A 27,500-nucleotide genomic window follows, 5' to 3' on the forward strand; every position below is an offset into this window, starting at 1 on the left:
ATAATCTAGTGTTGATTTCAGGAAGATTCGATAATCAGGCGAAAAATTACAACGTGATAAGTGGATTCCACTAAACCGCTATTTTCGCGTCTTTTTCCTGGAATTACTCAGAAGCACCCAAACTATATTCATATTCAAAACGGTATAAAACGGAAATGTACGGATGAAAAAATTATCAGTTTTTTTGCACGTTGACTGGAAGCAACTCACTGACAATCGACGGCGTTATTAGACCCATAGCTATAATATAAAATATAGGTTTAGCTCTACAAACAAGGTGAGCGTTTACATGGGGTTAATGGACGGCAAGGCCAGATGCACTTACCGGAAGGGGCGTGGCACTCAATGTGTTAACGGGTTAAAATGCAGAATACGCAAAGACAATGGGACAGTGTGAGTCACATATGCACAAACTAGCATGCACACGCACCCCCCCCCCCCCCCACCCACACGCACCCCCCACCCCACCCCCCCCTCACACACACACACACACATGCAGACGGGCCCGGTCTGACCCACGGTGTCTCACAGGAGCAGCCCACAGTGGTGGTGGAGGACCTGCGACTGTGCACCGTCAAGACGACCAGCACCGAGAACGAGAGGCGCTGCTTCGAGGTCGTCTCCCCGTCCAAGTGAGTCTGTGTGTGTGTGTGTGTGTGTGTGTGTGTGTGTGTGTGTGTGTGTGTGGGGTGTAAAGGTACACGTATCCGTACCGAACCAAACAGTTTCAGTGTGTACCGTACCGTACCGAACGGCTGTGTAGTGTACCGAACGAATACAGCGGTATGTTAACCACTAACGACCGCCCACCGGGGGCTGTTTTTTTCACAATCTTTATTTTATTTTTAATTAAATTTTTTTTACAAGTCTGTTATTAATTTCAATATAGAATATTCGTTGACAGCCCTACAAGTACAATTAGTTACTGCACACTACATCACCCCTGAGTGGAACATGGAAAGCCAAACTTTCCCCCACTGTACCGAAAACCCGTACCGAACCTTGACTTCAAAACCGAGGTACGTACCAAACCGTGGTTTTTGTGTACCGTTACACCCCTAGTGTGTGTGTGTGCGTGTGTGTGTGTGTGTGTGTGTGTGTGTGTGTGTGTGAGGGAGAGTGAGGGAGAGGGAGAGAGAGAGAGAGCTATATGTTGTCATTAGACGTATTTGTAGATGAGTAAGGTGTGTGGTTGTGAATATATTTGTTATGAGTATAGGGCTGCAATGATTAGTCGACATAATCGACGATGTCGATTATAAAAAATCGTCGACGAGGAATTGTTGCGTTGATTAGTCATTACATTTTTTTTAAATTATTATATATATATATATATATATATATATATATATATATATATATATATATATATATATTTTTTTTTTTTTTTCTTTTTTTTTTGCTACCTATCTTTGTGAAAGTGGCTTCTCAGCTCTGGTCCAGCCAGCTGAAGACTTCTTAGCTTAACATAACAGACCGACAGTAAGTTTGGGGGAACTAATGGGATAACTGGGGATGTTGTTTGGTCCTGACAAGAGTCTCAAAGCAACTCTGAGGTCATGCTCAATGTCCAATCTGTTCCTCTGCTCTGTCTTCAGCTGGACCAGAGCTGAGAAGCCACTTTCACAAAGATAGGTAGTGCAAAAAAAAAAAAAAAAAAAAAAATATATATAATGTTTTTTAATTTTAATTTTTTTTAATATAATTGTTTTTCGATTAGTCGACTACCAAAATAGTCATTAGTTGCAGCCCTATATGAGTATATATATTTGAATATATGAGTGTAGTGTGTATTAAAACTGAGGTATGATGTTTACAAAATGTGTGTGTGTTACTATTATGTACCTTACTACTATGCTACTATACTTATACTACTACCGATCACGCTAATATGTCTATACTACTATGCACTCAGAGTGTAACACTCAAGTTTGACGAACAATGTTACTGACCCTTAGCTGCCAGAGTTGTACCCTTCCTGCTGAACTTGTAAGTCGCTTTGGATAAGCGTGCCTGGCACCACCGGGCAGGCTAAACTCTCGCCATCCCTACAACAAGGCAGCACAAGAAATGCTACAGTCTATATCTGAGGACTTGTCCAGAGACGCCTGGCTGGCAGCATCCTGGAAACGATCATGGGGAGTCGGCTGGGCCCTCCCGTATCCAGCGATACATCCAGGACCCAGGAGGTGGTGTAAAAGGAGACGATTTGCCACGCCGTCTATGGACCTCGCTGAACCGTCTAGGCACTGGAGTCGGGCGCTTCAAGTCTTCCATGAAGAAGTGGGGCCTCACGGACAGTGCGGCATGCGAGTGTGGCGAGCCTGAACAGACTGCCGAGCATATAATCACCAGCTTCCCCGTCTACAGCCCGCCCTCAGAAGCTGGTCTTCTCGACGTAGGACCATAGACGAGGGCGTGGCTGCAGGACACGCCGTTGGCCATCTGATGATACACGAAAGAAGAAGAAGAAGCGTTCAGCTAAATTACTGTGTGTGTGTGTGTGTGTGTGTGTGTGTGTGTGTGTGTGTGTGTGTGTGTGTGTGTGTGTGTGTGTGTGTGTGTGTGTGTGTGTGTGTGTGTGTGTGTGTGTGTGTGTGTGTGTGTGTGTGTGTGTGTGTGTGTGTGTGTGTGTGTGTGTGTGTGTGTGTGTGTGTGTGTGTGTGTGTGTGTGTGTGTGTGTGTGTGTAGGAGCTGTCTGTTGCAGGCAGACTCAGAGAGGCAGCAGCAGGCCTGGATCAGCGCCGTTCAGAACAGCATCGCTTCAGCCTTTCAGGAGCACAGAGAGGACTCGCACAGTCCAGTGAGGACACGCACACACACACACACACGCACGTCACACAGTCCAGTGACAGTGAGGACACGCGCACACAAACACATGCACAATTGCACATGCATACACACTAGGGCTGCAACGATTAGTCGACATAATCGACGACGTAGATTATAAAAAAAATCGTCGACGTGGAATTGTTGCGTCGATTAGTCATAAAAAAAAAAGTGGCTTCTCAGCTCTGGTCCAGCCAGCTGAAGACTTCTTAGCTTAACATAACAGACAGACAGTAAGTTTGGGGGAACTAATGGGATAACTGGGGATGTTGTTTGGTCCTGACAAGAGTCTCAAAGCAACTCTGAGGTCATGCTCAATGTCCAATCTGTTCCTCTGCTCTGTCTTCAGCTGGACCAGAGCTGAGAAGCCACTTTCACAAAGATAGGTAGTGCAAAAAAAAATATATATATATATATTTTATATAATTTTTTTCGATTAGTCGACTAATCGAAAAATTAATCGACAGATTAGTCGACTACCAAAATAGTCATTAGTTGCAGCCCTAATACACACACACACACACACACACACACACACACACACACACACACACTATCTTCTAGATTTCAGTGGGAGTTTCCGAAGAGACGTGTAGTAGGATGCATTTATCACTCATTACTTTCACACCTCTCATCTGTGACGTGTGTGTGTGTGTCTTTGTGTGCGTCTGTGTTTGTGTCTGTTTGTGTGTGTGTGTCTGTGTGTGTCTGTGTGTGTGTGTGTGTGTGTGTGTGTGTGTGTGTGTGTGTGTGTGTGTGTGTGTGTTGGCGTGTCAGAGGGAGCGCTGCAGCTCCATGACGGCGGGCCGCGTGGGGGGAGGAGGAGGAGGAGGAGGGGGCTGCAGGGACCAGGAGCAGCCGGCCCGCAGATGGCTGGAGGAGGTGCAGGCCGTCCCGGGGAACAGGCAGTGCTGTGACTGTGGGGAGCCAGGGCCAGACTGGGCCTCCATCAACCTGGGCATCACGCTCTGCATCGTCTGTTCCGGGATACACAGGTACACACACTAAGGCTGAGCCCGAATGTTCGAACGTTCGTTCGTTACGTTAACATTCGAATTCTAAATCAAAATTTGAATTTTTTATTTTTAATAAAAGATTTTTTATTTTAATTTTTTTTTATTTTATGTGTCTATTCATTCTGTTTAAACCAATGGGGTTTTTCTTCACAGTTGCAGATAAAGATTAGGCTACACTAATATTATAGTATTAAAAAAAAAACTAAGTTAAAAACTAAGTTATATTCATTAAAGAAAGTTGATTTAATAAAAAAGATTAATTTAATTTAATCAGATTAATCACTTTATTCAAATTGAGGATTTAGTTTGAGGATATTTATAAAAAAAAATTAAAAAATTTGATATTTTTTTCTGTAATAAAAAAATAAAAGAAATTAAAAACGAAGGTTCGAACGTTCATTCGAAAAACCCTGACGAAGTTTGAATCCCAAAAACAGGCTTCGGGGACAGCCTTAACACACACACACACACACACACACACACACACACACACACACACACACACACACACACACACACAGAGACACAGAGACACACACACACAGAGAGACACACACACACACGCACACACAGACACACACACAGAGAGACACACACACACAGAGACACACACACACACAACAGAGACGCACACACAGACACGGACGATACTGCCACCTGGTGATAGTCGATCGGCATTGCAGTTCTAGTGTGTTGGGATGTGCCAAAATGATGCAGATCGCTCCGGGCGAGTCTATAGAGCGGGGGATCAAAGTAAAAAGATCAAACAATCCAAAAACGTAATATCTCGTTTTTGGCACAGAAAGTGTTAACCACCAAAACCTGCACAGACTACAACGTATGACGTATATCATGCCAGTTAGTGTGCCTTGTGTATACTGTTTACTTTTACTCTTTCTCATAGAGTACTTACTTACTGTATACTCAAATGATGTATTTTCTATATTTATTGTAACGTATAATATGACCAATAGGGTGTACAGACCCTCATCTGCACCTTTGTTTACACTGTTTATTTTTCTCATATTCAGATCAAATTGTATTGCCTGTATTTATGTCTTTCTACTATTACCCTGCCCATATCTGTACCTCCCCTCCCCCTCCCCTATGCTGCTATGATGCCCGAATTTCCCCAAGGGGATCAATAAAGGAATACCTTATCTTATCTTATGTTATCGATCGAACCTGGCTAAATGTTAACTGTAATGATGTAGCCTAGTAGAACTTGCTCTCTTTCTCTCACTCCCTCGCTCTGTCTTTCTCTCTTGCATGGGACTATGGGGAGGAGTGTACACACATACACTTACTCACCCACCCACACACATATACAGAAACACACACATATACAGAAAAACACACGCATACGGAAACACAGACACACACACACATTTGAAATGCTTTATTGATGTCCACATACATACAAAGTGTATTAAGTACATACCGTAATTTACGCACTATAAGCCGCACCTGACTATAAGCCGCAGCAGCTAAATTGAATGATGTGTACATATATAAGCCACACTGGACTATAAGCCGCAGGTGTTTTAATGTTTAATTACCATATGTAATTAGAATACAATACTGTCGGACAAATAACAAGAATTAACTCATTTACAAGTTGTATTAAGTTTAGCAAATAAGGGAACAGATAAATAACATTTCAATGCAGTCAAAAAAGCAATATTTCGATTTTTACATTTTCGGGTTTGGTCACATCGAGTTGCATAATAAGCCACACCGTTATATAAGCCGCAGGGTCGAAAAATGGGGGAAAAAGGCGCGGCTTAAGTGGTCTGCACACGGCGGGCGACCGACGTCGCCTGGCGATGCGATCGCCTGTTGCTCAACGACAATCGCTTGCCCCTCCACACCAGGGGCGACCGTCGCTCTGTGTAGCTGGGGGTGTGGTTATTTGCTTCGCCCCGGGAGATATAGGAGGACGGACCCGTTATGTTGTTGTGAAGCGAGCGTATTTAATAGCAGGTAGCTGTGTTGTGCGGGAGTATTAACCTGTAAAACCTATATTGAGCTGGAATTAAACCACTATACGAATACAACCTCTCATTCTTCCTGACATTACTGCATGCCTGATCGCTACAATACGTTCATTACCACCTGTAACGGATCCCCGTATATTGAGTGGCTTATAAACGTACTGATGGTATAATCACTGTTTTATTTATCCTTTTACATCGTATTACATTTCCTTTTAAAACAATAACATTCCCACCGTAAGAGATATGGCCTCATACGGGTCCATTAAAACTTGTTGCGTATTCCTTCTCTCGCAATGCACTGTCAAACTGTCAACAAAAGCCTGTGACAGCGACCGGAAAACACTGCCTTGCGACATGGATTTACATAAATTAAAGTCACACACACAGGCTTCTATCAATTCTAATAAAAAAGGTCCTGGATATTCATATTATATATAAATGTAAATGTAAATATTCCTAAACACAAATATTACACAGGTAATTACTCAAAAAATTATAAACCATTCTTGGGGTTATTTACACCACCGATTGGACAAGTATTGTTATGCAGCTGCTGAAAGAGAATGTTTTTTTCACGGAAGACGCAAACTGTTTTGTTCTCAACCATCATTTTCTTTGGACAATAAACTTTACAAACTACATCAGCTGCAGCCTGGACATTAAACTCTGTCAACATCCACAACTTCTTTTGTTACCCGAGTATTAAAACACTAGTAGGTGCATCGTGGCGCATTGTTCATTTATTAGTTAATGACAAGCGGCCACTATAGCTTCTCAAACTAACGTTATTTATTTAAATGGTTCCCGTTAATAATAATGAACATAAGTAGCATGGTAATAATACGTAGGTTATTGATCAATGAATGTATTGATACATTAAAGGTGTACAAATGACACCGGTTCCTGACAGGGAGCGAGCGAGCGAACTAGAGACTAAATCGTGCGTGACACTGTCCTGATATGAGGCGGCGCGTGTCCGTGTGTGTGTGTGTGTGTGTTACCTGGAAGCACACGTGGGGGGGGGGGGCAAAGCAGCCTGCGATTCTTGACCAATAAAAAGTGTTTAGGGGCGGGACTCGGCCGCGTAATCGCTCAACTAGAGACACAGCGAGCGAATATCTGAGGGGTGGACGACATCGCTGCTCAGTTCGCTGTCGCTCGCGGCAGGTCAGGATAGTCTGATTGAAACGAACACATTTTAATCATTTTCGCAATCACGCTCGCTCGCGTCGCTGCCTGTCAGGAAGGGGTGTGATACACCAGTAGAACTTCTGCACTACTTCTACTGTAGAAGTCATGTTATTTCCTCATTGTCCGTGTGCCGTCGCCTCCAAAAATAGGATTGAGGCGATATTTAGCGAGGCGACAGAAATAGCTTGCCGACCGTCGCTTCGAAATCTCCTGCCATGTGGGTTCTCTCATTCATAACAATGGAGGCGATACAATTCTGTCGGTCGGCTCGCAAAAAAAATCGGTCGCCTGGCTAAAATCGCTCGCCGTGTGGGGACCCCTTTATAGTCCGAAAATTACGGTAAACACTAACGGTGCAGTCAGCCCATTGGGAGTCATTCAGTTACGTTTGTGACTGTGCAGCACCCATCGTACACATACATACAATATTAACACAGAGGATGTTTCAAATGTGGGTTAACGGATACAATAGCATTACCGTAAAACTCTTACTCTATGGGTACAAAAAGCAACGCCGTCTCCAAATAGAGCGGCTACCAATAATAGCAGATATAGAGCAATACCTTGCCTTTCTCTTGGAGATGTGGGCCATCTGAAATGAATACAGCTAGTCCTGCATGTATCAACAAATGCGCATGTTGGTGAATTTATGACTGTGTGCCATTATTACTATCAAATGTAATAATTGTGGAATATTACTATAATGAGCTGTATGTGTATGAAAGCATCCTTTGTGAAGCACTTTGGTTGACAAGTGTCATGTTTAAATGTGCTATATAAATAAATTGTATTGATTGAAGGCCCCTAACCACACACACACACACATACGTTCATACAAAAACAAACACACATACACACACACACACACACACACACACACACACTAAGGCTGAGCCTGAATGTTCGAACGTTCGAATGTTCGTTCGTTATGTTAACATTCGAATTCTAAATCAAAATTCGAATTTAAATCTTTTTATACAAATATTTTTTTTTTTTTTTTTTTTTTTTTTTTTTATTATGTTTCTTTTATGTGTCTATTCATTCTGTTTGAACCAATGTGGTTTTTCTTCACAGTTGCAGATAAAGATTAGGCTACACTAATATTATAGTATTAAAAAAAGTTATATTCATTAAAGAAAGTTGATTTAATAAAAAAGAGACTCATTTAATCAGATTAATCACTTTATTCAAATTGAGGATTTAGTTTGAGGATATAAAAAAAAAAAAAAAAAATTTAACTTTGAATTTAAATTTTTTTATTTTAATTAAAAACGAAGGTTCGAACGTTCATTCGTAAAACCCTGACGAAGTTCAAATCCCAAAAACAGGCTTCGGGGACAGCCTTAACACACACACACACACACACACACACACACACACACACACACACACACACACACACACACACACACACACACACACACACACACACACATACAGAAACAAACACACATGCAAACAGAGACTTTACTCTATGAAGCTATTGACCTTCTCCCTCCCTCCTCTCACACCCACTCACTCGCCTTCACTGTTCCTTTTGTTTGTTTTTGTATCCATGCTGAACTGAGACTTTGTGGAATATTCCCAAACTGAATAAGTAATGCATCGGTCACGTTTTGACGTATTGAACCCAATATGCAGATAATGTGACTCGGCACACGGATCTTGTTAAAACCCAGTTTTGGGTATATTTAATAAATATAGAATGGTTGAGTATTCAGGCAGGGGTCGATACACGGAGGGAGCACTCGTACAGTCCAGGGGCATGCACGGGACAGGAGAGTCAGACAGGCAGGGGTCGATACACGGGAACGGAGTAGTCAGACAGGCAGGGGTCGATACATGGGAACAGAGTAGTCAGCCAGGCAGGGGTCGATACATGGGAACGGAGTAGTCAGACAGGCAGGGGTCGATACATGGGAACAGAGTAGTCAGCCAGGCAGGGGTCGATACATGGGAACGGAGTAGTCAGCCAGGCAGGGGTCGATACATGGGAACAGAGTAGTCAGACAGGCAGGGGTCGATACATGCGAACAGAGTAGTCAGACAGGCAGGGGTCGATACATGGGAACGGAGTAGTCAGCCAGGCAGGGGTCGATACACGGGAATGGAGTAGTCAGCCAGGCAGGGGTCGATACATGGGAACAGAGTAGTCAGTCAGGCAGGGGTCGATACATGGGAACGGAGTAGTCAGACAGGCAGGGGTCGATACACGGGAACAGAGTAGTCAGTCAGGCAGGGGTCGATACACGGGAACAGAGTAGTCAGTCAGGCAGGGGTCCGAGCGGGTACAGGGGAGTTAGCCAGGCAGGGATCAAGACGGGTGCAGGTCCTCATACGTTCCAGGAAAGGCAAGGAGAGTTTGTCAGGCAGGCAGGGGTCAGAGCACGTCTTTGTCAGGAGCCAGAGAACAGTGTGAAGAGGCAGGTAGGACTCCGGGGAAGGATGAGAACAAGGGTTAATAGACACGGTCGAAGAACAATGGGCTAGAGAACAATATGAGAGAGAGCAGAATAACACGACTAACTGGGAAATACGAAGTTACGATCTGGCAGCCTCATAACATCTCGGGCGGGGTTATATTACTGACGTAATTGGCCCACAGACGAGAGAGAGAGTGTGTAGAGGTCTAAGTACTAGAGCGGCTGGGTAGTGTATCAATTGTTGCCTTATGTTGTTATGAAGTTTAATTTGGTGAAACATATTGGCACACTTGGTGCTAAAAGCACACTGACAAGCTAACCAGCTCTTACAAGTTTTAGTTTGTAATGTTTCTTTTTGGACATTTGGATACCCCGCCTCCCCACAACATAATATCCATGCTACAATACAATACAAGCTGCTTTCACTCAAGTCCGGAAATGTGGATTCTTTACGATGCTGCAATACCAGATACAGTGTATCATGTAGGGCTGTCCCCGACTAAGGATTTGGATAGTCGACTATGATTGGCCGAAATTAGCCGATAGTCGACTATTAGTTGACTAAAAAAAATATATACATATATATATAAAAAAATAAAATGTTATCATTCCATTTGGGCTGTGGGGGTGCTTAATGTCTGAAGGAGTCGACGGAAGGCTTCTTGTCCTCTGCAAAAGCATGCAATTGGTCCACTGATGGATACATCTTGATATTTGTCTAGTCTAGTGTGTTCATTAGATGGGGCTGAAATCCTCTTTCAGTGCCTCTGTGCCTGTTTTCTTAGGCAGTTAGCCTCTGGTATGCGTGTCATTAGCGTTAGCCACGCTTCTAGGCCTCTTTGATTTTGGAAAGAATGATAAAAAAAAATTATAATATATATATATTTTTTCTTTTTTGCATTCGACTAAGAGGTTGGCAGTCGACTATGGCTCCTTTCGATCGATTAGTTGACTAGGGGTTCCCATCGCGAGCCGCCGCGGGGTCGCCAGATGATTAAAAAAAATATTTAAATTTTTTATTTTTTGCAGTCAGGCTACGGAATTTAGAAGCAGGCCAGGCCAGTGTTTCTAGTTGCAGCAGCGCAATAATTAGATAACCTAGGTGGGGAACAACCAGGAGATCACTGCAACTCACACAAGTTGGAGAACTATCTCTCTCTCTCTCTCTCTCTTGCTCTCACACACACACAAAGGGATTGGTGGAGGCGGGACCCTTACAAAAAACTGTTGTTGCTAATCATTGACGTATGCTAGCCTGTAATAATCCCCCCCAGAAAAATCTACTTTGCATTTGATATATTGCAAATATATGCCATCACACACACTGGCATTTAAAGGGTTAGAATTATAAAATGAATATGTGGTGTTATGATCAGGGCTGATTTTCTGAAAACAGAAAATCCATCAAAATCAGTGTTGTTGCTAATCATACATATGCTAGCCTGTTTTTTAACAATAATGTGTGATGCCATCACAAACACTGGTATTTAAAGGGTACAAATAAAAAAATGCCAGCACCAGAATGCAGGAAATGAAGTCTTTGTAACAAAAAATTTCCTGGTGGGGGACCCCCAGACTGCTTAAAAAGTGGCCTGACTGGGGCTATATTTTGCACTATATTTCCTGGCCTGAATGATTTCCCCAGTCCGGCCCTGGTTAAAAGCCTCCAATGCTTATTAGTGTGTGTGCGTTTGAACGTTTGCATGTTTCAACCATACATTTCCATTAAAAAAGTCTAAATAATTTTTTTTACCTCCTATAATAATGGGGGTCACGGCTCTTTGACACCGTTATTTGGGGGTCACGGCCTGAAAAGTTTGGGAACCCCTCACTATTCGACTAATAGGGGTCAGCCCTAGTATCATGCAATATGAACACAGACACACACCCTCATGCATGCATGCACGCACACACACACACACAAACCCTCACGTGCACACATGCACACACACACCCTCACATGCACGCACACACACACACACACACACACACACACACACACACACACACACACACCCTCATGCACACATGCACGTACACACACACAGAGTCTAAGGGCCTGGCTACATTGATCCATTGTGTCCGTCCGTCTACGTCAATGAGGAGGATCCGCTTGTTCACTGATGACGTGTCCGTCTCCGACCAGACCTTTTGACGGACAGAAGAGAAAAACTTTTCACAAACTGACGGATAAGTCGCCGTCACGTCGGCAAAGCTGCTGTTTCTGGAAACGCTCGGTTACATTTAGGTTCTAATCTTGAAGAAAAGTAATAACTTCCGTCAAATCCCTATCCGTTCGGTTATGGATCAATGTGGCCTAAGTCTAAAAAGTCTCTCTCACTGTTTAATTTGATGTGTGGTTGGAATTAGGCTACTTATTGAAACCTGAACCCTGACTGGTTCCTTTCTCTCACAGGAGCCTTGGTGTCCATTTCTCCAAAGTGCGCTCTCTCACTCTAGACTCCTGGGAGCCAGAACTCGTCAAGGTCATGCATCTTTTGTTTTCCACTTACACACAATTACAGAAGCCAATTATCATCTTTTCTGCTTGTTAAACTGTCCGCTGAGTAATTGTCTCTCAGGGGTTTCAAGGATTAGCGTGGATTTGAAATGATCTGAGTAGAACAACAATAATAATTACCACATATTTTCCTCTCTCTTTGCTGTTACAGTTGATGTGTGAATTGGGAAACACGGCTATCAACAGGATCTACGAGGCGCGCATTGATGAGATCACCATCAAGAAGCCCCACCCTACCAGCGCCAGGTACAGTTAACCCTAACCCCACCAGCCCCAGGTACAGTTAACCCTAACCCCGCCAGCCCCAGGTACAGTTCTATTTAATTCTGGCCTCCGCTCAGCGTCAGTCTGCACTAACCTCACTTCGTGCACATGCACTGAATAAAAAATCCACAATGTACCTTTACATACCAACATTCGTCTGGCCACACCCCTATCCGCTTACCTTCATAAGCAGGTGTGTGGTCACCTACTCGCCTCCTTCTTCACTTTCACCACAAGGAAGTGCCTCGGTAGATACCCACACTTGACAAGGTTGTTTAGTTGAAGAAAGTTGGAAAACAAAAGAACGGGAAGATACGTTGACATCATATCTTTATTTTCTCTCTCACTATTTTCGAGAAAATACGGCGATATTGTCTTTGTCACTGGAGTGTCTGGAAGATGATGATCATTCTGACCTCCACCGGCTTTTTCGTATTAGGGGCTCGCGCCGCTGATATACTCCCCGACTGCAGTCCTCCTTTCTGCGGCTGGATGGGTATTGGCCCTCCGGTCATACAGCTGGACTGTGGGAGGCACCGGCTGTTGTGAGAAGCTGGTTGCTTCCGGGTGGGGTGAGTACTGTTTTGCTTGCGAGCACTGGTTGTCTGTTTATGCTATGGGGGTTAGCTGACAATTTTATGAACGCCGACCCCGGACTGGGGTCCTCTGCTCGGCTTCTTAAGCGGCGGACGGAGGATCTTGGTCTGACGCCCATGATGGTCAACCTAGTGGGCCGCGACCAAGACCTGGTTAAAACCCGGGATTCTCTGGATGAGCGGATGCTTCTCTGTCCCGTGCAGGCCCCATCTTTCACATAAATGTGGAAGTACACCCTAACGAGGAAATGTGGGCATAGGATCTTCATTATCGGGAGTTCCATGCTCAAGTCGGCTGCAGCCCGGATGGGAATTTGTGCCGGCTCCGCTGTATGTCTGGTAAATCACAGTTGAAAACTGTGTTTGACATTTCTTTTTCTCTTCCCTCTTAGGATGGGGAGGGACTTGGACAGCGGCCTGTCTGAAGTGTGGCTTGTTATGTTGTTGTGTACAGTTCAGGTGATAGCTGCTTAGCTGGCGTGCTAGTTTGTGGCCTACTGTTGTTAGCCAGTCAGCTGTTAGCTGCGGCGCTAGCTCGTTGTGTTCACTAGGCTAGTAAACGTTAGCTTGTTGCTATCAGCTTAATGCTACACTGTTGAAACGTTACTGTGACTATAACATGCCTTAAACACTCTGACTACGACGTCATCTTTGACAGAGGATGTTAGTTGACCCTACACCCGGGTGCCAGTGCCAGCGAGGACTTCGTCAACATGGAGAACGGCGGCTGGGTGGCGTAGCGGACATACCCTCGTCACCAACGCAGGAGATGCTGGGTTCAACTCGGTGTCCCATTAACCAGTGTTGCTGTTCTCTCGGCCTGCGCTCAGGGTGAAGGTAGGAGTCCTGACCGGACTTTAAACACTTCTTCTTTTCTTCCCTTCTAAATGTTTTGTAATAACGATGTTTCCAAAACATGTGTTGCTGCAATACATTGAGGATACGACGCGTGTTGTGTGTGAATTGTCTTGTCACTGGTATAGCTTTTCTCTCTGTAGTAAATCGGCGTTGTTTTTTACATGTGTAAAAATGAACTGGTTTGGTTGTGATGAGAACATGTGTTCATGTAACGTTGTACCGTGGGTGAACTCACAACTAAGAGGGTTAATTAACCTGTAAAGCTATGCTTAGTGACATGTGATTGAGGAATGAATCTTTTTTCTCAGCCTGTGATGACAATGAACAGCATGTTCACACATTAACAGAGGTGCCTGTTCGCCTTGGTCGTATCAAGGGTAAGATAGGAGGGGTGACCCCCCGGTTTCCCTGGGGATTCTCCCCCCCCCCCTCCTCTCAGACATGTTTGGTTACAATATATTGTGTCACTGTGTTTGTGGGGATACGATGTAACCCTCAGCTTAAGTGCTGGGGTTGTGCTTTCCGCTTGAGAAACAATTTTTTCCTAAAGAAAAGGTTGTTTGGGGGCGGCTACGTGGCGTAGTGGGCAAGGCGCTCGCCACGAAATCTGGAGACGCTGGGCTCGCCTGTTCAAGCCCAGCGCTCCACATTTGCTTTCAGTTTAGCTGGTCGTCCGTACTAATACACATTGGCCGTATTAGGGGGTGGGAAACTGATGGGTGGGGATCGGGCGTTGTGGACAGCGATTCCTACGGGTCGGTTGGTGCGCCTGCGCAGTGGAATCAGGAAGTGTCGGGGGCAGCGTGAGCCTCCCACGCGTTACTCCTCACCACTGAGAGATCGAGCTGCGCAGGTGAAAAGATGCGACTGCTGTTACCTCAAGTACCGGAGGGGACTTGTGCTATGTATGACTTAGTCCACATTGCAGCCGGCTTGTGGGAGGCAAGAAACAGCGTTCGTGACAGGGGAGGGTTGAATTGGATGATACGAAATTGGGATGGGAGAAAATATAGAAAATGGGAGAAAAAGTGGATAAAAAAAAAAGAAAATGTTGTTTGGTCACTTATCATGTGTGCTTAGCAAGGTCTGTGGCCATTACATAATCGAGGACTTCTGTCTTCTCTCGTTATGAAAAACGGCGTTCCTCTGTAGTAAGAGTGTACTTTTGCCATTTTTTGTTGTGATGAAGGGTTGTGTGTGTCATTGTGATCTACAACTGGGTTAGGTTTGGCCCACAGAAGCACATGTGTAAGTCTGGACCGGGGCTCTTAAAGGGGCCCTCTCTGTTCTGTGTCTTTTCCTTAGTAAAACTCAGGTAGCAGGTTAGCACATGCGCTATGTGAAGCTGTTTGATGTTTCATGTAGCATGTTATGACTGTGTCATGCTCTACTTGTCATTACATCGTATCAGGGGTGATGGGTCGTAAAGGGGTGAACTGGTAATCCTTTCCTCCCCTTTTCTGATTGGTCCTTCAAGGTTCCTGTCACGTTGCTGTTCGGCACGTTACAGGGTAAGGGGGGGGGGGGGGGGGGAGTTACCTGGTCCCACGCCCTGAAAGAATGGGCGTGTGCACCGCGGAAATTCCCCCGCCATGGAGTGCGTCACTGAGCGCGTCTCTATTGGTATGACTTCCGTGGGTTGTCCAGGTCCATGTTATGCACTAGGCACTACTGCTACTGCTACTACTACTACTACTACTACTAATATGATTGTTATTAGTAGGCAAGGCACTACTACTACTGCTACTACTACTGCTACTACTACTACTGCTACTACTACTACTGCTACTACTACTACTACTACTGCTACTACTACTACTGCTACTACTACTACTACTACTGCTACTACTACTTCTGCTGCTACTACTGTTGCTACTACTACTACTACTACTACTACTACTACTACTACTACTACTACTACTTCTGCTGCTACTACTGTTGCTACTACTACTACTACTACTACTACTACTACTACTACTACTTCTGCTGCTACTACTGTTGCTACTACTGTTGCTACTACTACTGCTACTGCTACTGCTACTGCTGCTACTACTACTACTGCTACTACTTCTGCTGCTACTACTGTTGCTACTACTGTTGCTACTACTACTACTACTACTACTACTACTACTACTACTACTACTACTACTACTACTACTACTTCTGCTGCTACTACTGTTGCTACTACTACTACTACTACTACTACTACTACTACTACTACTTCTGCTGCTACTACTGTTGCTACTACTACTACTTCTACTAATATGATTGTTATTAGTAGGTCAGGCACTACTACTACTACTACTACTACCAATACTATTACTACTACTACTACTGCTGCTGGTATTACTACTACAACTACACTAAACTACTCTAGCATTTTTGCAAAAGATTGTATCCATTTTCTGATGAAATACCAGTAGATGTTACATGATAAGGCCTCTGCTATCCACCCAAGCACGGCCCTACTGTATTTACATCTGCAAAATGACCCCCAATAAGCTCCACGTATAACATAGACCCATCACCCCCCCCTGCTGTGTGCATGTCAACATTGCACTTATGGTTTAACTTTATTCATGCACTATATTTACAGGCGAAGGTTTCTACCAATGTATCATTTGTAAAGGCCTTTATCCGAACATTGATATTTGATTACAGCGGTGTAACACTGGTCCACAAATAGCCTATTTTCTGAACTTCCTCTTCTCCTCTCCTCTGCCGCATCGCAGACAGGAAGTGCCACAGGTACATGACGCTAGTGGTTGGTGTCGTAACTTAACTGTCCTCCGGAAACCTGCCGTGCGGCTGCATGCTTCCCACCAGGGCTTGGCTTCCTGGTGTTTGTATTATATAGACGGCTTTTCAACTCGACGACATAAATGTTCTGAATGGACCCAGGTTTATTTCCAGTCGCTAAGATGAAATATGACAGGAAATAAACAGGGGTTCAAGCTGTTTCCCTAGCAACACAATTCCACTGAAGCCGTCTACATAGCCTTAAGTGGTTCTCATCTTAAGTTAATTATTCGCATCTGTGGTCGATTTCGGTGGTGTTTTTCATCTCACAGTTGTACAAGAAGCCAGTACAGGCTTAGGTACAGTTAACCCTAACCCCACCAGCCCCAGGTACAGTTAACCCTAACCCCACCAGCCCCAGGTACAGTTAACCCTAACCCCACCAGCCCCAGGTACAGTTAACCCTAACCCCACCAGCCCCAGGTACAGTTAACCGTAACCCCACCAGCCCCAGGTACAGTTAACCCTAACCCCACCAGCCCCAGGTACAGTTAACCCTAACCCCACTAGCCCCAGGTACAGTTAACCCTAACCCCGCCAGCCCCAGGTACAGTTAACCCTAACCCCACCAGCCCCAGGTACAGTTAACCCTAACCCCACCAGCCCCAGGTACAGTTAACCCTAACCCCGCCAGCCCCAGGTACAGTTAACCCTAACCCCGCCAGCCCCAGGTACAGTTAACCCTAACCCCACCAGCCCCAGGTACAGTTAACCCTAACCCCACCAGCCCCAGGTACAGTTAACCCTAACCCCGCCAGCCCCAGGTACAGTTAACCCTAACCCCACCAGCCCCAGTACTACTCCTGCTGTCTGTGCTATTGATAATACTAGTGATACTGTAGTTACTATTCATACTACTACTTCTAATAATATTGTCACTAGTAGGTCTGCTTCAACTAGGGTTGCCACCCGTCCCGTAAAAATACGGAATCGTCCCGTAATTGGAAACTAAAAGACGCGTTCCGTATTGAACTGATACGGGACGCACTTCGTCCCGTATTTTAAGGTTGCCAGTATTGTGAGAGAAATGAGCCAGCCGACCTACAAAAACAAGCCAAAAACAAGCAAAATTGTTTCCAAAAGTTGCGGAAAATAAACCGACTTGGCAACTCTGGTATGACGGCCGTGCGCTCAGCAGCTCACGACCAATGAGAATTTGCGCTTTCACGTTGCTAAAACGTTCTGTGCGGTTGTGCCAATCCACCGGCGCGTCCTAAAATGACAAAACGCCTCCAGAAGTACAGACGTGAGTGGGAACTGGCAAACCCCTGGCTTGATAGCGTCAGAGATGTTTATAAAGCAAACTGCAAAGTATGTAGGTGTGTGTTTTCTGTGGCGCATGGTGGACTGACTGACGTCAAACAGCATGCCTCAGGAGAACAAAAATATTCCCGAATTATAAGAACTCAAAGGACCCAAGCACAGGTTTCACAGTTCTTCATGACTGAAACATCTCCTGAGATTGATTCGGTATGGGATATTACATCTTATTACATGGCGTTTTCACATTCGCCGAAATGCTTGCTTGTGATTGGTCAATAGCCCCCCGACAGCGGTAATTATTTTTCAATAATGACCGCTGTTTTTTCAATAATGACCGCAGTGCGCAGCTGTTGGCAATCAAGCCCACATCAGTGCAGCAAATCAGACACACCTGCCGCGCTGCACTGACAGCGGAGTGTCAGCGGAGCCAGAACAGAGGCTGCTGCCCGCGATAATAATAATCACTTTATTTGGGCTGACAGAGCCACAGAACAACTGCGATTTGTCAAATGAATTAGGTATATTGTTAGTAAGTTAGCCATGTAATAAGCGGGATAATGTATAGCGCTGCACTGACAGCGGAGTGTCAGCGGAGCCAGAACAGAGGCTGCTGCCCGCGATAATAATAATCACTTTATTTGGGCTGACAGAGCCACAGAACAACTGCGATTTGTCAAATGAATTAGGTATATTGTTAGTAAGTTAGCCATGTAATAAGCGGGATAATGTATAGCCTACTCGGTCATTGTCGCAAAATAATTGACCTTCACTACGTTTAAAACACCTCGGCGCGGCGCCTCGGTATTTTAAACTACGTGTTGGTTAATTATTTTGCGACAATGACCTCGTAGCCATACATTATCCCTTACTTATTACATGGCGTTTTCACATTCGCCGAAATGCTTGCTTGTGATTGGTCAACAGCCCCCCGACAGCGGTCATTATTTTTCAATAATGACCGCTGTTTTTTCAATAATGACCGCAGTGCGCAGCTGTTGGCAATCAAGCCCACATCAGTGCAGCAAATCAGACACACCTGCCGCGCACTGACAGCGGAGTGTCAGCGGAGCCAGAACAGAGGCTGCATGCCCGCGATAATAATAATCACTTTATTTGGGCTGACAGAGCCACAGAACAACTGCGATTTGTCAAATGAATTAGGTATATTGTTAGTAAGTTAGCCATGTAATAAGCGGGATAATGTATAGCGCTGCACTGACAGCGGAGTGTCAGCGGAGCCAGAACAGCTGCCCGCGATAATAATAATCACTTTATTTGGGCTGACAGAGCCACAGAACAACTGCGATTTGTCAAATGAATTAGGTATATTGTTAGTAAGTTAGCCATGTAATAAGCGGGATAATGTATAGCTTTACTCGGTCATTGTCGCAAAATAATTGACCTTCACTGACGTTTAAAACACCTCGCCGAAGCGGCTCGGTATTTTAAACTACGTGTCGGTCAATTATTTTGCGACAATGACCTCGTAGCTATACATTATCCCTTACTTATTTATCTGGTTGTGTTTTTAACTAGATGTCAGTATTTTATTTTTTTTATCCACTTTTTCTCCCATTTTTCTATATTTTCTCCCATCCCAATTTCGTATCATCCAATTCAACCCTCCCCTGTCACGAACGCTGTTTCTTGCCTCCCACAAGCCGGCTGCAATGTGGACTAAGTCATACATAGCACAAGTCCCCTCCGGTACTTGAGGTAACAGCAGTCGCATCTTTTCACCTGCGCAGCTCGATCTCTCAGTGGCGAGGAGTAACGCGTGGGAGGCTCACGCTGCCCCCGACACTTCCTGATTCTACTGCGCAGGCGCACCAACCGACCTGTAGGAGTCGCTGTCCACAACACCCGATCCCCACCCATCAGTTTCCCACCCCCTAATACGGCCAATGTGTATTAGTATGGACGGCCAGCTAAACTGAAAGCAATGTGGAGCGCTGGGCTCGAACAGGCAAGCCCAGCGTCTCCGTCATCCGTGGCGAGCGCCTTGCCCACTACGCCACGTAGCCGCCCTAGATGTCAGTATTTCTATTTACCTGCCCTGGCAGCCAGGAGCCTACATATTGGCTGCTGATGTGGGCATAGTCTAGGCTATTTCAGTTGACTAATATGGTTGATTGTTCATTAATGTTGAGTTTTTAAAGTCTAATAAATAAACATGTATTTATATTAATCAATATAATTAAATAGTGTGCCCATTTAAACTCTTATGTTGTTATGCTCATCTGGAAAACGCAATTATTCATAATGGATTAACAGTTAATAAATACATAAATAATAGAATTCATAAATACATAAATGCAAAAATACATAAATAAATAAATAGTGTTCAGACAACAATATAAAAGTCATGCTGTTCAATTTCATTTCATTTCAATTTTATCATCCCACTCCTCCCCTCTAGGTTACTGCAGCTGAGGTGACACAGGTATACCACACGGTTAAACACAACCTCAGCTACAACAGTGCTGATTGTTTGTTTTCTATGCATTTCAGGAGTTTGGGGGGCTGGCTCCCCTAAATAATTAAATAACATAACCCTAACCCTAAAACCGAAATAAAGCAAAAAAATAAATAGTTACAAAATCCGCCCATTTTCGCGCACGCTCGATGAAAGGTGTCCCTTATTTCTATTACTGAAAGGTGGCAACCCTAGCTTCTACTACTACTATTACTACTACTACTACTACTACTACTACTACTACTACTACTACTACTACTACTACTACTACTACTACTACTAGTGATGCTGTAATTACTATTCATACTACTACTTCTAATAATATTGTCACTAGTAGGTCTGCTTCAACTGTGTTTGATTTGATGTGTTTTTCATCTCACAGTTGTACAAGAAGCCAGTACAGGCTTAGAACTACTTAAGCTACAAATACTCTTGGAAAACAAGAGTGTGTTTGTGCCAGGGTGTGATGTGTTGCACACTTGCACTGTTGTGATTTATTGATACAGTGTGTGTCCTTCTCTTTCTTTCTTTCTTTCTTTCTTTCTTTCTTTCTTTCTTTCTTTCTTTCTTTCTTTCTTTCTTTCTTTCTTTCTTTCTTTCTTTCTTTCTTTCTTTCTTTCTTTCTTTCTTTCTTTCTTTCTTTCTTTCTTTCTCTGTATATCTTTCTCTCCCTCTTTCTCTGTCTTTCTATATCTATCATTGTCTCATTTATCCTCATCATTCTCTCTCTCACTGTCTCTCTTTCTATATATATCATTCTCATCTATCCTCTCATCATTCTCTCTCTCTCTCTCTCTCTCCCCCTCCGTCTCTCAGAGGAGACAAGGAGTCGTGGATCCGCTCCAAGTATGTGGAGAAGAAGTTCATCCAGAAGCTTCCGCAGACGGGTCGGAACCCCCCGCTGAGGTGCTCCAGCGGCAGGAGGAACCGGGCCACCACCCAGGACCGCACCGCCCAGCGGCCCGTGACCAAACCCAAACCCAGCGCCGCCACGCTGGCTCGGAACACAGGTACTGCTCACGAGCTGCAGACTGACATCCCAACGTCTAAAGCCAGGCGTTTGTGATGTTCATGTTACAAGGAACATTCATCGCTCACTCACCTCCTTCTGATTACATGTCAAGTCAAGTGTTTTTTTTTATGAATCCCCTTGAAATTCAAGTGTCATAGCAGCATGGCGGGGGGGCAGGTAGGATAGCAGGTAGTAATAATAATAGAACAAAGTGCAAGTAGTAATGATAATAGTGATAACAGTAGTAGTAGTGAACAGTAGTGAGTGGCAGGATTCAATCAGACAGTAGTAATAGTGATGATGGTATACATGGTCCAAACCGTAGTAACACACTGTACCAGAGTCCATGCAGTGTTTATTATTAAGAGTCAGACAGTCCTAACAGTGTTTATTATTAAGAGTCAGACAGTCCTAACAGTGTTTATTATTAACACTTTGGTCGCCAGGCTTATATTCAGAATAAACCATCCCACGCCAGCTCTATTTGTCTATGGAGATGTTCCCCTTCTTTGCAGGGCTATAACTTTTTTAATTGTATTGCTAAATTGACATTACTATGGCCCATTCAACATCAAGTATCTATTGTTCAGGGTGTAGCAATGTTATACTTTTTCATTCACATATGTCATGTACGAAGGTCTGATAATAACAACTGGAGGGCGGCACATGAGCAAAAGCAGCCTCTCTCAGTAAATACGTTCAAAATCAAGGTCCCAGGTGTAGGTGAAAGAAGACGCAACACAAGACGTTTTCCAAATAGTAAATTATATATTTATGGTGGTAGGAATTCAAACCTCCACCATAAGGCAAAAAGGGGAAAGGGTAAGGGAGGACAAACGATACATACAGGTACACAAACAAACACTTAGTAGTCACAATACAACCTTGGGCCCATCATAGGACCACAGCTATGGAGGTTAACCCACACTCCATGTGATAGATGGCACCCAGCCACACAGTGCTGCTTTAGGCCACAGATAGGTGAGACGGCAGCCTCCTCACTCCACCATAAGGCAGTGACTTCCAGTAATGACCCCCGTGTGTGTGTCATCTTCCCGCTTATATTCACTCATCCAACTAACTGCCCACAGGTGTAATCAAGCAGGTGCAATCAGCTCAATCAGGAGGATGAGTGGTCTCTGGGAAGAAGAGAAGAGGCAGCATTAAAAGATGACACATCACACCACCAAGAACAACATAACCCAACTCATGATACTAATCTGATGTTCACATGGTCTCCTAATACAGTAACAATGATAATGACCAACCCACGTACGTCACACATATTTATACTAAAATACGGTCTAAAGTATAAGTATGTTTTTATCGTTTTCTGCAGCTTTCTCCAGAGCGTGATTTATAGCCCTAAATGAAGATTATAAGTTACTACTTATCATCTGATGTTGACCGGATGGGGGGGGGGGGGTCGTTTATAATTCCGTGGCCAACGTTAGATGATTCATCTAGTGTGGGTGATATGATCATCAGAGCAGTTTATATCGAACACGTTAAAAAATAACGCTGAATCTTACCGTAGCTTCCTCGTAGCGTTGGGCGATGAGCGTGGAGCAGAAATATTCCTATTATGGGATGTAGAAATATGCGATCCATCTCCAGGTTGTATAATAGTATATACGTCCAAATCATGTTGTTTATCGAGTTATTGGTAACGGATTGCTATCCATTGTGTCTAGCTCGAGTCCTGGGACTATTAGCGAGTGATCGGACCGAATTGGAATGAGCACCAGCTTCCGTTTCCTGTTTCCAATTTGAGCGATCCGCCGATCGGCCACCAGATGGCGCTTTTGAACCGTTGGAGAGTTGAGAGGGGATCAACAGTAGATCTCAAGTCTCCGGGGGAGAAATATGATTGCGATCACAGATTTTTGAAATATTGATATCAAAGACGTGGTACGGCGTCTTTGGCAGAATGAGCATGGCGGGGAATGACGTGGTAAGGCGTTTTCTGCGACCATAGTGTTAAGAGTCAAACAGTCCTAACAGTGTTTATTATTAAGAGTCAGATAGTCCTAACAGTGTTTATTATTAAGAGTCAGACAGTCCAAAGGCGGTTAGGTGGTCGAGCGGAGATTGCGTTCGTCACCAGCCCCGGAGCTGTGAGCTTGGTTCGCCTGTTCGAATCCAGCTCACAGCTCCGGGGTTGTCACCAGCTTGGCTGGCCGTCTGCACTGATACAATTGGCTGTATCAGAGGGTGGGAGAAGCTGGCGGGGTGGGTCCGGGTCGTTGTAAACAGCGACTCCTACAGTTCGGTCGGGGCGCCTGCTAAGCGCGGATTGGACGTGAGGGGGATAGTGTGGTCCTCCCACACGCTACGCCCTCTCAATGAGAATCCGCGCTGCCAGGTGAAAAGAAGCGGTGATTGGCTGGACGTGTGTCGGAGGAAGCACGTGGTAGCCTCCACTCTCCCAAATGATCTGACTGTGGGGGGTAAAGCGCAGCGACCAGGAAGGGACTGGGAATTGGCATACGACTAACATTGGGATGGGAGAAAATCGGAGGAAAATGGAGGGGGAAAAAGACCAAAAAAAAAAAATAAATAAAAATAGTCAGACAGTCCTAACAGTGTTTATTATTAAGAGTCAGACAGTCCTAATAGTGTTTATTATTAACACTTTAACCGCCGCGGACGAGTTTTACACGTCATTCGGAGCCATGCTCATTCTGCCGAAGACGCCGTAACTCGTCTTTGATGTCAATATTTCAAAAATCTGTCATCGAAATCATATTTCCTTTCTGGAGCCCTGAGATGTACTGGTGAGCTCCACTCAACTGTCTTAACGGTTCGAGAGCGCCATCTGGTGGCCGATCGGCAGATCGGCCAAGAGGGAGGGGCGCGCCAAACAAGAAGTGCCCATCCATATGTGCTCCGGGCACTCGCGATCGGTAGCCGGACTCCATCTCAACACACTGGATGATCAATCGCTCGCCCTAACTCAATAAACAACGTTATTTGGACGTATATAGTATTATACAACCTGGAAATGGTTCATCAGGATCAACATCCCATAATCGAAAACGGTCTACTCCACGCTGATCGTCCAACGGCGCGAGGAACATACGGTAAGATTCAGCGTTATTTTCTAACCTATTCCATATAAACTGCTATGATGAACATATGACCCACTCTGGATGAATCATCTAACGCTGCCCACGAAATTATAAACGATCCCCCGCCCATCCGGTCATCATCAGATCATACGTAGATCATTCTAGAAGTACGTCCAGTTGAAATTTTTCATCTCGCGCCGATCGCTACCAAACTGTATTTCATCATCAATATAATGCATTTAGGGCTATAAATCACGTTCTGAAGAAAGCTGCAGAAAACGATAAAAACATACTTAGACCATATTTTAGTATGAATATGTGAATGAAAAAGTTTAACATTGCTACACCCTGAACAATACATATATGACATTGAATGGGCCATAATAATGGCAATGTAGCAATAGAATTTAAAAAGTTATAGCCCTGCAAAGAAGGGGAACTTCTCCATAGACAAATAGAGCTGGCGAGGGATGGTAAATTATGAATTTAACCCATGGCGATCAAAGTGTTAAGAGTCAGACAGTCCTAACAGTGCTTATTATTAAGAGTCAGACAGTCCTAACAGTGTTTATTATTAAGAGTCAGACAGTCCTAACAGTGTTTATTTATTAAGAGTCAGACAGTCCTAACAGTGTTTATTATTAAGAGACAGACAGTCCTAACAGTGCTTATTATTAAGAGTCAGACAGTCCTAACAGTGTTTATTATTAAGAGTCAGACAGTCCTAACAGTGTTTATTATTAAGAGTCAGATAGTCCTAACAGTGTTTATTATTAAGAGTCAGACAGTCCTAACGGTGTTTATTATTAAGAGACAGACAGTCCTAACAGTGCTTATTATTAAGAGTCAGACAGTCCTAACAGTGTTTATTATTAAGAGTCAGATAGTCCTAACAGTGTTTATTATTAAGAGTCAGACAGTCCTAACAGTGCTTATTATTAAGTGTGTGTTCGAATTATGAGGGGGCCAATGGGGGCTCAGCCCCCATAGCTAGAGTCTGAGCCCCCATAGTCTCAAAAAATGTATATAATCTTTTTTTATGTACGAATTAGTATTATTTGTGTTACCTAAATAAATTGTTAATGGATCATATTTTTCTTTTCAGTTTTTAAAAGAACCGAGTAATTAATGTTGTGGAATAGGCTGCATTTCACCTCCAAGCCGCTATGCGTCGCCCATGAGCGCCGCCCATAAGTTTAACGCTACTCCAACCTAGTGAAGAAGAAGCAGCAAGCAGCTGCTGTTAACAGAAGGCTGCCGGTCCGGCTGTACAAAGCTTTTATAAAAAGGCCAAAGACTGACGCTGTTAGTGCAGCAGCTAGCAGCGCTACTGTCACTGAAGTTGACACTGCTAGTGCTAGTACTAGTGTTAGCTCTGCTGCTCCTGTGCGCAGTGCACCTGTTATTGTTACCGCGCCGGTTGCCACTGCCAGACCCGAGTCTCCACCACTAGACCTGGACTGTGCTGCTACTCAACCACCACAATGCTGGGGTCCAAGTCAGTGGAACTTTTGGAAAAATAAATATAGCTGGTTATTTGCCAAGGAGGGATGCATTGGCTGCCTTCCATGTAAAAACGCCAAGACATTGTTAAATAAATCATTTGGAGCCCATTTGGCAGAGCAGTGGATGAATGGGGCTGTGACTAGCTCTCAGAGCAAGAAGTTGAGGAAGAAAATATACTTGCACAGTGATAGCATTGCTCATAAGCAAGCTATAGAAATAGAAAGTCAAAACCAGTAGGAAGTGCTTCCAAAAAAAGTTAGCGAAATCACATCTGCTTTGCTCAAGGAGACAGCCAGTTCATTCAGGGCAGCATATACTGTCGCTAAAGAAAGGTTGCCGTATACCAAATTGAACCCCCTTATGACACTTAATGAGTTGAACGGTGCGACAGTCGGGCCAGCTCTCCGATCATTCTTGTGCACAGATCATAGAGCACATTGCCACAGAGATGAAAAAAAACATTTATTTAGATTTATACAAGTATTTATTTTATGTTCATTTTATTATCAGATGATAATGTTACTTACATCCTGATAAATGCTGCAACTATTTATTTTCCATTAGATTATTTTGTTAGTTTTTGATTTATAAGTGCAGAGACAAATTAATGTTAATTCAAGTTCATAAATTTGGTCTAATTTTTCAAATTAAATTGTATTTTATCAGATGCAAAATGCAAATAAGTAAATATGGCATTATATATCAGAGGTGAGTAAGAAAATGAACAAATATTGATGGTTAAGAATGAGACTGAATGTACCTTTCTTGTTGGGACATAATTGGACCATTATTAATAAATATGATCTTATACTCAGTCAAGGAGGGGAACTTCCATAAAAACGACAATATTGCACTCATATCAGTCCTTCTCAAAAAAGACAAAGACCCCACCGAGTGCGGTAGTTACAGACCCTTAAGCCTCCTCAGAACCGATATCAAACTGTACTCTAAGGTATTAGCCATCAGATTACAAAAGCATATGACGTCTTTAGTTCATCCGGACCAAACTGGCTTCATAAGAGGTCGCCTGATCACTGATAACATAAGACGAATACTGCACGTACTAGATGCAGACAAGGACGACACCATACCTAAGGCGATGCTGTCCCTGGATGCTATGAAAGCCTTTGACAGGCTGGAATGGTCGTATCTCTGGGCAGTATTAGAAAGGATGGGGTTAGGAAAAGGATTCATTGATATGATTAAAGTATTATACAAAGACCCATCGGCCATGATTACAACAGGTACAATCATCTCTAAAATCTTTCCGGTATCACGCTCAGCCAGACAGGGTTGCCCTCTTAGTCCCGGACTATTCGATCTATCATTAGAGCCTTTAGCACAATATATAAGACAATCCCAATCCATAGAACCAATCGTAATCAAGGGCACACAACATAAAATTAGTTTATTTGCGGACGACGTAATATTGTTCATGCAAAGCCCCAACACCACATTGCCTCATCTACTCAAGTTGATTGAGAACTTTGGTGATTTATCGGGATTTAAGATAAATTGGCCGAAGTCGGCTTTCCTTCCACTTAACACCCCTGCAAAAAAAGATATAACCCTCCCAGGTGAGATACCTATGGTAAAACATTTTAGATGCTTGGGAGTGGAAATATTCCCCACCATAAGACAAACGGTGAAGCACAATTACACAAAAATCCAAAACAAA

The 27,500-nt window shown here is 43.9% G+C and overlaps 1 protein-coding gene across 1 annotated transcript in view; it reads left to right on the plus strand.

The window, feature by feature from the left end:
• Positions 1 to 27,500, plus strand: part of acap1 (ArfGAP with coiled-coil, ankyrin repeat and PH domains 1) — a 131,097-nt gene that overhangs the window by 83,042 nt on the left and 20,555 nt on the right. The window contains exons 11-17 of the mRNA XM_084312125.1: positions 370 to 391; positions 532 to 632; positions 2,692 to 2,803; positions 3,607 to 3,824; positions 11,873 to 11,942; positions 12,129 to 12,223; positions 21,050 to 21,243. Of these exons, the coding sequence (XP_084168251.1) occupies positions 370 to 391; positions 532 to 632; positions 2,692 to 2,803; positions 3,607 to 3,824; positions 11,873 to 11,942; positions 12,129 to 12,223; positions 21,050 to 21,243 (812 nt within the window). The remainder of the gene's footprint in view (positions 1 to 369; positions 392 to 531; positions 633 to 2,691; positions 2,804 to 3,606; positions 3,825 to 11,872; positions 11,943 to 12,128; positions 12,224 to 21,049; positions 21,244 to 27,500) is intronic.

This window comes from Notolepis coatsorum, assembly GCF_963971535.1.
Source record: "Notolepis coatsorum genome assembly, chromosome: 4".
NCBI lineage: Eukaryota > Metazoa > Chordata > Actinopteri > Aulopiformes > Paralepididae > Notolepis > Notolepis coatsorum.